The sequence below is a fragment of the Colletes gigas genome, unplaced genomic scaffold (genome assembly GCF_013123115.1).
Source record: "Colletes gigas isolate AHSC1104 unplaced genomic scaffold, ASM1312311v1 Colletes_gigas_Sc00018, whole genome shotgun sequence".
In the NCBI taxonomy this organism is placed as follows: Eukaryota; Metazoa; Arthropoda; class Insecta; order Hymenoptera; family Colletidae; genus Colletes; species Colletes gigas.
This window is the reverse complement of record NW_025106647.1, coordinates 388,608-401,333: the sequence shown is the minus strand read 5'-3', so window position 1 is coordinate 401,333 and position 12,726 is coordinate 388,608. Positions and strand designations below refer to the sequence as shown.

Below are 12,726 nucleotides of genomic sequence, written 5' to 3'. Positions count from 1 at the left end.
ATACGATTATTATTCATGTATTCCGACTTTCTAATGGTATTCTTCGGTACGTTCTTTGCAACGTTCCTTTGGCTCTATTTTTCCCGTCCACCGTCGATCGATTCAATATTTCGAGCACTGATCCTATTATACAGGCTGGTCTATCGAGAACGGAATAATGCTTGTTACGATCTAACTTTCTTTCGTTATCTGTTTATTACAATAGTATGCTTTATTCCAAAATAGGTTAGAATTTTCTCCTCGCATTTTCTATACAGGGTGTTCGGCCACCTCTAGCAAAAATTTTAATGAGCGATAGTAGAGGCCAAAATAAGACGAAAATCAAGAATACTAATTTGTTGATGGAGGCTTCGTTGCAAAGTTATTAACATTTAAAGTTCCGCCTGTAGAATGACAATCCGCTAAACAGCTGGTTCGCGCAGACGGTTGCGGCAGGCGAGTGCTAGTGGTTCTCACGCAGCATGAAAAATTCTGCTTACCGACATTATCGACAGCCTTAGATTTTTGTCCACTTATGGGAATGCGAACACCTTACGTTGAATAAGATTCAACCTGTCTTATGAAAATCCAGAAGGGCATATCAAAACTCGTCCGACGAGATTTTCACAGAGAAAGGGTGAATGCCAGTTCCAATACACAATGTTGTGAACAAAAATCACCCACATGCGATTATACACGCCCCACGATTGTCCACAGTGTCCACAAGTATCCACAAATAATCCTTTCAGGCACTAACCACTATGCAATTAAGTAAACACGTACCGCGATTATGTTATTCGTGAATGTCTACGTGTACGTGTATCACGATTCTTCCGAGTTACTTACGAATAAAACTGTTATTAATTTTTCAAATACACTTCAATTTAAAAATGTAAACAGGAATTTAATAAGTATTCGCTGATTGTTTATATCACTGTATTTCTTACATGCTACTTAATACATAACTGAAATGTGTCGCGTGAACTAGCTTGACTGATACTGTTTTACGACTGACTAGCTGGCCGAACACGTGCCGATGCTGCCCTTTGTCTCCGCTGTGTGTGAGAGAGATAAGCGAGGCGAGTGACGTAGAATCGGGGCCTGTTCGGCATATGTTTCTCTGAACCTCGTCGATCGATGGCACAGTCAGCTGCTAGTATTGTTACATTCTTCGCCGTGAACGTAAATCGATGCGAAAATTTCATTTATCCTGCGATTCCTTTTTACATTTTTAAATTGAAGTGTATTTGAAAAATTAATAACAGTTTTATTCGTAAGTAACTCGGAAGAATCGTGATACACGTACACGTAGACATTCACGAATAACATAATCGCGGTACGTGTTTACTTAATTGCATAGTGGTTAGTGCCTGAAAGGATTATTTGTGGATACTTGTGGACACTGTGGACAATCGTGGGGCGTGTATAATCGCATGTGGGTGATTTTTGTTCACAACATTGTGTATTGGAACTGGCATTCACCCTTTCTCTGTGAAAATCTCGTCGGACGAGTTTTGATATGCCCTTCTGGATTTTCATAAGACAGGTTGAATCTTATTCAACGTAAGGTGTTCGCATTCCCATAAGTGGACAAAAATCTAAGGCTGTCGATAATGTCGGTAAGCAGAATTTTTCATGCTGCGTGAGAACCACTAGCACTCGCCTGCCGCAACCGTCCGCGCGAACCAGCTGTTTAGCGGATTGTCATTCTACAGGCGGAACTTTAAATGTTAATAACTTTGCAACGAAGCCTCCATCAACAAATTAGTATTCTTGATTTTCGTCTTATTTTGGCCTCTACTATCGCTCATTAAAATTTTTGCTAGAGGTGGCCGAACACCCTGTATATACAGGATGAATCACTATACATTGCCACCTAGATTTAGATTGAATATCTATAATTTCCTTGTAAGTGAACGTCCAGAGGATATATTAAGATCATTGATGTTTCTTTAAATAAAACCATATAGTTTTAATAGCGTCGTGATAGTTCTTCTAAAAAAGTATCAAACCTATTTATAATAAAAAATCCTTAATTTAGGAGATATTTTAATTTCAATATAGTTAGAAAATCAGGGCTCCTTTGTTAATATTGTATAAAATTAAAATAACTATTGATATTTTGACATAAACAGCAATAGAAAAATGTATGATTTCATTTAAAGAAACGTCAATGACCTTCGCATGCTCTCTGCACGTCCTCCTGCAAGAAAAATCAAAAATCATCAAAGTGTGCCATATCCATACATAACAAATATTGAGATATTTCAGGTAGCAGTTGTTACTAACTCACCCTGTGTAACAGATACTATAAGATCGAAGGTTGATTTATCGATGCACCATTCAAAACTCCATCAATCGTTGATCGTTGTGTAACGGTACTACTGCAACTTTACGATATATCACCTCGTATTTGGCACAGTTTGACGTAGATGTATTTTACTGCACTCCAGATTTATCACACTTGAGCATGGAAGCATGTAAATTACACACACGCATCGTCTAAATATTGTACTTAACATAATCTCAACAACGCCGTTTCTTCCTATTAATATGATATTTCATAGTCAATTATTTCCTGTACATGGTAAACCTAGTTCTACCACTTTAAATCTCAATTTAACCACTGCATAGAAAATTCTTTTGCACAAACGATTTATACGAGACATCTATGATTTTTTTTAAACAAAATTCTTCTCATTCCATCTCAAAATACTGATAAACCAAATTCTGTACATTTGTGAAAGTATTAAGTCGTCCCATAAGTTCGTGCCGTTCGATATTCTGAACTTGACGAGGATAAAATGTATAATTTAATAGAAAATAAAGAAAATTTCTCAATTCAGGGGGTTCCAAAAATTTTAAACATCAACGATTCGTACAAATTTGAAACAAATAGATATTGTATCAAAGCACGAAGTTCCACACTGGCTCACGGAACGAAATTTTCTTGATCGTACTTGAGCTTGTTTGCATGAATATTTTTGTTAGCATATAAGAAAACCGAACCTTATAAGAAATCAAATACAACAGTCTCCAGGTTTATTACTGGGCAAACAATTTGAAAATGTCAATGGTTTAATAAAAAGCGTTGAATTACATTTTAATACAAAATCAAACAAATTTTGTAACAACGATACAATGGCTTTGTGAAAGGAAGAGGGGGGAGTTGTCCAACGAGAAGAGGTTTACTGTTTTTCATAAAATTCCGTTATATATTTAAAATATTGCTTTAAGTTGTAGTACAAAACTTGTCATAAACATATGGGACGACCTAATATTAATTAATATACAGGGTGTTCGGCCACCCCTGGGAAAAATTTTAATGTAAGATTCTTGGGGGCAAAATAAGACGAAAATCAAGAATACCAATTTGTTGATTGAGGCTTCGTTTAAAAGTTATTAACGTTTACTAACGCAACTGTTCGCAGATTGCCGTTCTACAGACGGAACTTTAAACGTTAGTAACTTTTTAACGAAACCTCAATCAACAAATTGGTATTCTTGATTTTCGTCTTATTTTGGCCGCCAGAATCTCCCATTAAAATTTTTCCCATGGGTGTTACGATATGTTCGAAATTACTACGAGAGGAAGAAACTTGTAAAAAATCCAGGATTCGTCGAAAGGGTTGATTCGATTTTAATTTTTCTTTTTTTTTTTTATAATTCACTTTGGGTAAACTGTTTGTCGCGCTTGCTTTCTTTGCTATTTTCATAGCGGAAAAATTGGTCGTTAAGAAAATATCTGTGCGAACTTTTTGAACACATCTTTTCGCGTGATTTACAACCGATTCGTTGCCTCGTTAATTCCCGTGCCGGTGGAAAGAAATCCTGGGGTGTCTGGCGAATCCTCGTTTATAGCGGCGATAAATGTGAGCTACCGCGAAAGAGCAATTTCATTGAGCAGCATATGCGTAGCGTGATTGCAGAAACGATAGCATTGACCCTCGAATAATGCAATTTATCTCGCCAGATATATTTGCGGGATTCTTAGAGGGCGTGGACAGGAATAGTCATCCACTATTTATGCACCTTTCGGCGGAAACGTATTTTCTCTTTCGCTCGAATACACGGGAATTATTAGCCCTTAAACCAACCGATTCTATTCAAAGAATATCTTCTAAAATTCTTTCAGAACTTTTCCCCTGTTCTGAATAACAGGGAATTTCCCTCTAAGTATCGATAATTCTCGATCAAGAAATTTCCACAAGTGTGGCATTTTTTTTTAGTCTAGTATTAAATTACTTTGATCGAAGAAGAGGGAAACCTCTTTTAAAAACTCGCACATCGAATTTAATTAAATGTTTTCGAGAGAAAAAACGTATCAATATATCCCATACCAGGATTGAACTCGCGGACCTCTGGATTAGAAGTCCAACGCGCTATCCTCTGCGCCAAAGGAACTACAACTCTTGTTTCACTTTTATGAAATAAAGTCTTTAACGACTTTGTCCTACACAGAGTAAAAGCAGTGGAGTTATTTTTATTATTGTTGAGAATAAGCATTTCATGCATGTTTTTTTAATGAAAATTTGTGTATCCATTGGTGCAATTCCCTCCCTTGCAAAGGTCAGTACTACCTGAGGAGAACACTCGTTTATTGCACCCCCTGAGCGTCTCATTTCTTTTTTTCCGAACCTCAAGTTCAGTTAGCAGAAAACCGTCAAGCTAAGAATAGCATTTTCGTTTTGTAAAACTACATTAATTAAATACATACTTAAGTCGAAACTCTGTTGTATTTATTAGGAAATAAATATTCAACAATTACATTTTCACTTTTATAGTCTTTGAAATTCATTTTAAAACTGTCGATTTTTCTTTTCGTGACTAACATTGAAATATGACATTATTAAAAATTGTTCAGAAACTCGCAACTTTCTTACAAACATTTTAAATAAATATACTCAGTTACTGCTCGGAGACTAGTTCGACTCGAGCCCATAAATAACCAAGAAATAATTTTGCAGAAAATAAAATTACGTTCGTGAAACTGAGGTTCGAATTAACAATCCCGAATTTCGATCGATCGTAAAACTATTTCTACTCGATCGCGGGGGCAGTTTCGCGCAGGAGCTCTTTATAGCTCGATAAATACGGAATACCGCGAAAAATGCGTTTCATTGAACGGCACATGCTGCGTCGCGATCGTTCGGGGTCTATTGGATTCGCCGCTGAGAGCGGGAAAAACGGCCAGTAATGCATCAAATGCAGAGCCTAAACAAACCTTTGTGTTTTTGCTGGAAAATTTACGAGCACGACGAAACGAGGGACTGCACGGTCGATCCGTCTTGCCGTCGACAGCTTCAATGAAGAATGTGCGGACGAAATTATCGAAATCAACGCTTTTCCCGCCGTCTTTGTGAACCGGCCAAGATACGCTGCGACATGTGGTCCTTGTTAACTCCGCCGGCACCGACGAAACTCATACTCGACGACAAAGGAATCTGTTTACCCACTGACCGTCAAAATGTCAACTTTGATCTTTCGAATTATCCGGGGTTTCTATGTTTCGCTAGCACTCTGGAGCTAAATGCGAATCTAGCTAATCGAAATTAATAATCTTCGTCGTTTCTTACTGCTTAATTTTCTGTTTAAGTTTTGTAAATGTGTATGTAAACGTTGAAATGAAATTCCATTTAACTATGAAAATTTTTTAAGTAATATGTGTACAGAAATGGAGGGAATCCATGGTTATCCCTGTTCTCAAACCTAACAAAGATCCTAGCAAAGCTGAGGACTATAGACCTATAGCCCTTACCTTCACTCAATGTAAACTCATGGAAAAAAAGTAATAAATAAACGACTTCTTTGACTGTTGAATAACAAAGGTTTCTTAACTCCACATCAGTATGGTTTCAGAAAATATAGAAATACAACAGATTATCCTGTAAACATGGAAACATTAATCTGTAATGCTTTTATTACTAAGCAACACTTAATCGCTATTAGTTTAGATATAAAAAAGGCATATGACATGGTTTGGAAAGATAGAGTTATCAAAATCCTGGCCGACAACAGGGTGGATGGAGAAATGTTACATTTCATAGCTAATTTTATAAGCAATAGATTAATTCAAGTTAAGGCGAACGGTGTATTATCTGAAAAATTGGAAATACAATATGGCAATGGCATGAATCTTTTGTTATATTACATTTTAGTCTTATTTTTACTTGTAGAACGCACTGCTGAAGTGTGTACGGAAAAATGTGAAACACTCTGTATATCTGAATACGAACTATATAAACTAAAAAATGTTCTATGTTTGAGGAACGCTAAATTAAAGTAAGATTTCCTTAAATGTTCGACAGACGAAAGAAGGTTTGACCACCTCAAGTGCTTATAATTGAAGATTCTGATCGTTTGTCAGTAACTGATCCACAACATTTCTAAACTCGCTGTAATCACATCTTGTTCCGGAAGATTACCTATCTCGCGTGTATCCTAATTACACGCCTTGTGTAAACCTGTTCTCCACAAATTTGCATCGTCTAAGAACTGCAACGTTTCCAGCACGATGGGGATTTTTATAATGGCGGAAATTTTGCTTCTTGGAAGATCATTCACATCCGTGGAGCAGTTTACGGAAACGCTTCTTCTTTCTCTACTTCTGCTTTTCATTTTCGTTTCGACATTACGTTCGAGATTAAAACTACTGGTTCCATCAATTTTCGATCAAAGAGAAATAAAATATTTCACTCTACGTTAAACCTTAATTACACACGTACATTGTACAATAAATCTGACAACTATTTCGTTCTTCCATGTTTTAATTGTGTAAGGAAAATATAAAACGCATATACGAACTCTATTCCTAAATGTAACCCATTTGATTGTCGATAAAAAAGAGACGAATTGCCGGTAAGTCTTTAAATCTATTTATTTAGAATTACCGACAGACCGATTTGCCGGTAATACAATCACTGGCTCAAAGGGTTACCGACCGAACTTCCTATAATTGTGTCCGCATTCTCGAAGTAAACATCGTCGATTAATGTAAATTCTGCGAACGTAGCATCCTAATGAATACTAATACTACATTAACCCCGTATACGTAGATACGTTCTCTGCCTAATTGAATTTTGGTCCGGCTCACATGAGTACCTTCAATTAAAAATAATATCGTTCAAAACTTTAATTTATTTTTCAAGTAACGTCGAAGTCGTTTACGCATAAACCTCTTGGCGTTCCCACCTGTTTACTGCCCCTCTATTAGCACTCTGAGTCCCCGACACGCCTTCTGGGAGTTCCACAAGCCCGCATACAGTCTTTTCTTTTTAACAAACAATAAAACTCATCGTTTCGATATTCGTTTGGAAAATAAGTGACAATTCGGTCGAAGAATAAGAAAACGCACGTTACAAGTTTTTCATTCCATACGCATGAAAAGCTACGGGTTCAGGTTTCGGCATCGTAAAGGCGGTTTTTCATTTCGCCGCGTATCTTTTACGCTTCGCGTCTTTCGCGTTCGTCGGGGTATTTTTCAGCGTTCAGTGGATGCGTTTAAACGCTGTAATTAGAGCCGATGAAGACCGCGGCCGCTTCCGTTCGTCTAGAAACGAGTTACCATAAAGCGGACAGCGAAATCATAGCGCGGCGCGGCGCGACGCAACGCTAGCGAAAGCATAATGCTCGGTGTTGCAGACTCCGCCGGTCGGGCCGGGGCTGGTTTCGCGTTATGCTTAATGCTCGAAGCTTCCATCGGGGAAGTGTCGTTAATATTTTGCGGCGGCAGGTTAGCCCCGTTTCGCGTGCCTCCCAGCGAAACAGAATTGCGTGTTAAACAGGGAAACAGACGCTGCTCTGCCTCGCCGGCCAACGGGCTTAGCCGTGCAATTACAACGTGATAATGACGAATAATAGGCGCGCGGAATTGATAACGATCGCTGAATCCTTGGTAGCTTCTCGGAATTTTCTCGAGATATCCTTCCATTATGCCGAATGACGCGCGATTTCGAACGCGTTACTCTCGTTTTCGGGCTTTTTATTAGGTTGCTTGTTTGCCGGCGTTATGGAGTTTCTTTTATGGAACTGTGGGCTTCGAAAGCATCTGGGATCTTCTGGATGTGTATGTTAGGTCCAAAGTGTCATATATTCAATGACCAGGGTCCATAGTCCATCCAAATAGGAAGGAACAAGTTTAAACAGTTCACTTATTTATTATTTTATTGCAACACCCACTCTAATATCAGTTTATCGTCTGTACACAATCCAGAGTGCTCTTATTGCACTTTAAAACAGCAGATTCGTCCTTTTCAGCATACGGTGTATGTATTACTGGTTTGCGGAATGAGCTCCCCTTTTTCCCTTTTGGAAACGGTAATCCGCTACATACGTGCCTGGAGTTATCTGCCATTCTTCAGGCGATAAATCGTCCGTGAATCTTGGACAACCCCTCCACTTGTATCCAAACACTATGGTGATCCACTATAAATGAAAAGAAACGTGTCATTTCATACCGAATTTCCATTTATTTTTACCAAATGTTGTTCATTACATTGTGTTACTTCTATTTACGAAGTAGGTTTTTTTTAGTTTCTTTAATATTAAGGAACATGTAATACCTAGTTACGAAAGCAATACAGAGGTATAGATAATATAAACAGTATACGAATCAGTAATACTACACATTCAATTGTCAGTAGATTCTACAGGGCAAAATAAAACGAAAATCAAGGATATCAATTTCTTGATTGAGGCTTCGTTAAAAAGTTATTAAAAAATTAAATTAAAAAATTTCAAAACATTCTGAAAAAATTATTTTGGTTGCGAGAGTCAATTACAATCATTTTTGGTAAATAGACATACCGCGAAATTATACGCACTTTTGAGAAAAAAATTCAGTAGGTGGACAAATTTTTTGACAAAATTAAAAAATTTCAAATTTTTCTAAAACAATTATTTTCGGTTGCAGTCGTCGATTACAATTACTTTTGGTCATTACAGATACCCCTGAAATCCTACGAATTTTGGAGAAAAAAAATTCCATACCGAAAATATAATTTCAGGCCAGAAATGTTTCTCCCGAATTTCATGCGTATGTTTAAAAGATCATAACTTCTGGGCGGATTGAAGGAATTTAATGATTCAAAATTCAAACAATACGTACATATTAATGGAGCTCTGGGGCCCAGAAAAATGGGCCAAAAAAATACATTGAATGTAAGGTCTACTCGTATACCTCGTCTGTGGTGAGAACTAACAAGCAATCATGCAATTTTCTTAAACTGTACGACAGAGTAACTTCAGTTGCGCGTACGGATTTTTAAAAATAATTATTTATTATAAAATAGTCGAACTTTGAAGGAAAAATCTCAAAAAACTGTGACAAAATCAATACTTCTTTTAACACCATGTCGAAACCAATTGTGCAATCGAAAATTTCGTACGTGCAAGTGAAGAGAATAGTATCAGGAATCACCATACAAAATTTTAAATAAATCGGATGGAAATTGACTGAGTTATTGAGTCGCCTAGTTGGAAAAATGTGGTTTTGAGAAAAATGCGTTTAAAGATTTGCACCAAATGATATATGAAATAACGTCGGAGTTTTTAAACTTTCTAAAGGGCATCCATTTTAGAACCCTAAAACGTATCCTATGTAGAAAGATCATCCTCATCTCCTTCATTTATATCTCCTTCTTCCTTTAACGGAACGTCATCCGTTGTTGTTTTGTGTTTTCCCTCAGCAGCGGAAAAGCGAAGCGTGGCCTGTTTGTGTTGTCCAATGTCCAATTTCAATATCGAGGACCTTCATTATTTACAATAATCGTGAATAGCCATCGTTAAATTGGATTACAACTAAATAAGTTGCCAGTTGGAGAACTTTGGTCGTGTATATGTAGACTAAATACTCTTGATTCATATAGTTATTTTAATCAAAACACTTCCCATTCATATGAAACCTTTACCGCAGCAGAAATAATAAAAGAATTTCAAATAAATATCCCGAAGTAAAGAGCAGTTACGAGGGCAGATTGAAAAGTTTCCGGAATGACAATGAAAACGAAATAAATCTGTTTTAAATTATACTTTATTTTTTCAACATAAATATACTAAATGTATATGTATATATATTTCTGTTACAATTTTTCCTTCCAAATGAAAGAATTTGATAACCACTCGAATTTTGGTTCTATCCATTTCGTAAAAAGCGTAAAGTAGCGCGACACAAATACTTGTAAAAGCTAGACTATTTGATAGATTGTTTTAATATTTGGAGTGAATACTCATTAAAGATGTATTAACATAACAACATGAAACCAGCTATAAATAAAGAAACTCCTGATGACTATTCCGGAAACTTTTCAATGCGCCCCCGTAGTTTCAAGCGTTACGCGTATTAGATTTCCTGCATCTACTAAATCTTCTGTAACTTTGTCATTGTTGCGAATTTTACTTTAATATTTTAGGGGATCATTCTTAACCCCTCAAACATTAAAAAGAGATAACAAAAATTTCAATTTTTTCAATCCGTCACAGCAATTTCTCCCCTTAACCCGCGAGGCCTAAAATCGCGTTAGAAAGGATTTGGTACTGTTGACGCTTATGAAAGCTATTGGAATTGGGTGAAAAAGCAATACTCTTTTAGTACGCTTACATCCCCTAAAGGAAAATCTGGCGTCCACTTAAAAAAAGAAAGAAACCATTGCCTGCACCATGTTTATTTCCGTGGCCCTCGACGACAAAATAGACCCAAGCCCCTAGGCCCGATGGTGTCAATACGACCTTCGTATGCAGACAATGGACAGTGTTTCTGACTGTTAGATTCAGTTTTGTAAACGATTATTTATTAATAATCCAACAAAAACCCTAAAAATGAGTGTCGAGAAAGTGACCGGAGTAAATTTTCTGTTGCAGCGCGACTACACAGACGACTGCGTGTTCAACGAGACCCTCGAGCAGCACAACTACAACACGTACAGTTCGGCGAAATGGTCGACGACGAAGAAGACCCTGTACCTCGGTCTGAATCGTCGCGGCCAGCCGAGGAGGGTACAGGCCAAGGGTCACAACCTGGGCAGACTGTCCGCCTACGCGAGAGTGTTGACTCAGGTCGCTCCGTTGGAGCGAGTAGAGTCGCTTCAAAGGCGGATGTTGGGCGCCCATCACAATGTCCGACATCGACACAACAGCCATCGAGGGGACCTGATACAACAGTCGCTCTGCCCCACTCTTCCTGTCCAGGAAAAGGACGGCAGAGACAAGTTCAGGTGTCGCAAACGAAAGAAGAGGAAGAAGAGGAAGCGACGGTGCAAACCGGGCGAGAAGCCCGGACCGCAGTGCCAAATCGTCGAGGAGATAGTGGAGCTCGAGGGGCCCAGAAGCGAGGGTCAGCGCTCGAACGGTACTTCCCCGGAGTCGAAGAGATCCTGCGAGGGCGCGGCGAGCGACGAGGCCTGTCGAAGGGAGGCCCTGTCGGTCCCGTCCAAGAAGCGGAAGCTGCGGGTAGACGAGACGATCGACGGACGGAACGTCACCGGGAGCAACGGTAAGAGCAAACCACCAGCGTCAAATGCAAACAAAGTAAGCGTCGCTGGCAGCATGAGTCAGAGTAAAAAGCCTAATTTGACGGACGGGAAGAAGAAAAAGAAAAAGGGACCGCCGGCGAGGAGGAAGCCAGAGGCTCTGGGCCGCAAGAGGTTCAATGGCAGAACGGACAACACGTATGCGGCGCGCACGGCAACCTCCGTACCGACCTACGCAACGTCATCCTCCTCTTGGTGGTCTCCTGGTGCGTCAACCGGCCCTTCAGGGAGAGGAGCCTCCCCTAAACGCAGGACCAAGCAACCGTCCTCCGCGAGGAACAAGTTCGCCGCCGCGAACAACGCGGCACCTCGCCGAGTAGGGAAATCATTCGCGAGAAATCGTACCAAGACGATAGACCGTGGCTCTGTCGCGAACGCGTACGACACGACGACCATAATCCCCGACCGAACCACTCAACCAGCGACCGTCAAAGTTCCTGAGACCGTTTCCGATCGATCCTCTCGCACCTCCTTCGAGGACGCCTCGAGGTCGTTGTCCGAGTTTTCCTCACCCATCGACGAAGAACCGTCTTCGACACTTTCGAACGAACACGCGACTACCACGATAGATTCGACCTTGGCCACCTCGATCGAAGGCACGTCGACGACGTTCAGGCCGACGGAGGACGAGTCTAGGTCGCTCGAGGACGATCCAGACGACACCGACAGGTTCGATACGCCGGAAACTATACAGCCGACCACCCCGGTGGCCTCGATCGAGGGCCTGGCCATGTGAGAGGCTCCATTCGCTTCCGGTCGCTTCGACCCCTATCCCGGGAATCATTGTAAACTTACGTGTACATAGTATTCATGCTACGTTACGATTTACGACATTACTACACATTCATGAACGACGATTGCGCGGGGAACTTTCGGTGTTCGTTACGCCGGTGCTACGGAAACGAAGGGAATCTAAGATCAATGTTTATTCGACTTTGTAATTGTTCGTGGTTTTCCTATTATGTTGAATAATTTTAATTGGTTTGGAAGCGTTTGAGTCGACGTTGCAGACGCCGGTACCAGAGTTGGGCTGATTTTATTCGCGATTAAGGAATACAAATTTTAGATTCCTTTATAAAAACGTCCATTTATGTTTCATTTGTAAAGACATCCGTAAATTAAAATTCATCAATTGATGTTTAACCCTTAAGTGGATTATGGGGGCCGCTGCGGCCCTCCGCAAGTTTAAAATAATAATTTTTTAATATATATCAATGTAATT

The 12,726-nt window shown here is 39.5% G+C and overlaps 1 protein-coding gene across 1 annotated transcript in view; it reads left to right on the top strand.

Moving 5' to 3' along the window:
• Positions 1-12,240, top strand: part of LOC122400511 — a 92,460-nt gene extending 80,220 nt beyond the window's left edge. Inside the window, exon 3 of the mRNA XM_043402033.1 lies at positions 10,837-12,240. Coding sequence (XP_043257968.1) covers positions 10,837-12,240 — 1,404 coding nt within the window. The remainder of the gene's footprint in view (positions 1-10,836) is intronic.
• The last annotated feature ends 486 nt before the right edge of the window (positions 12,241-12,726 follow it).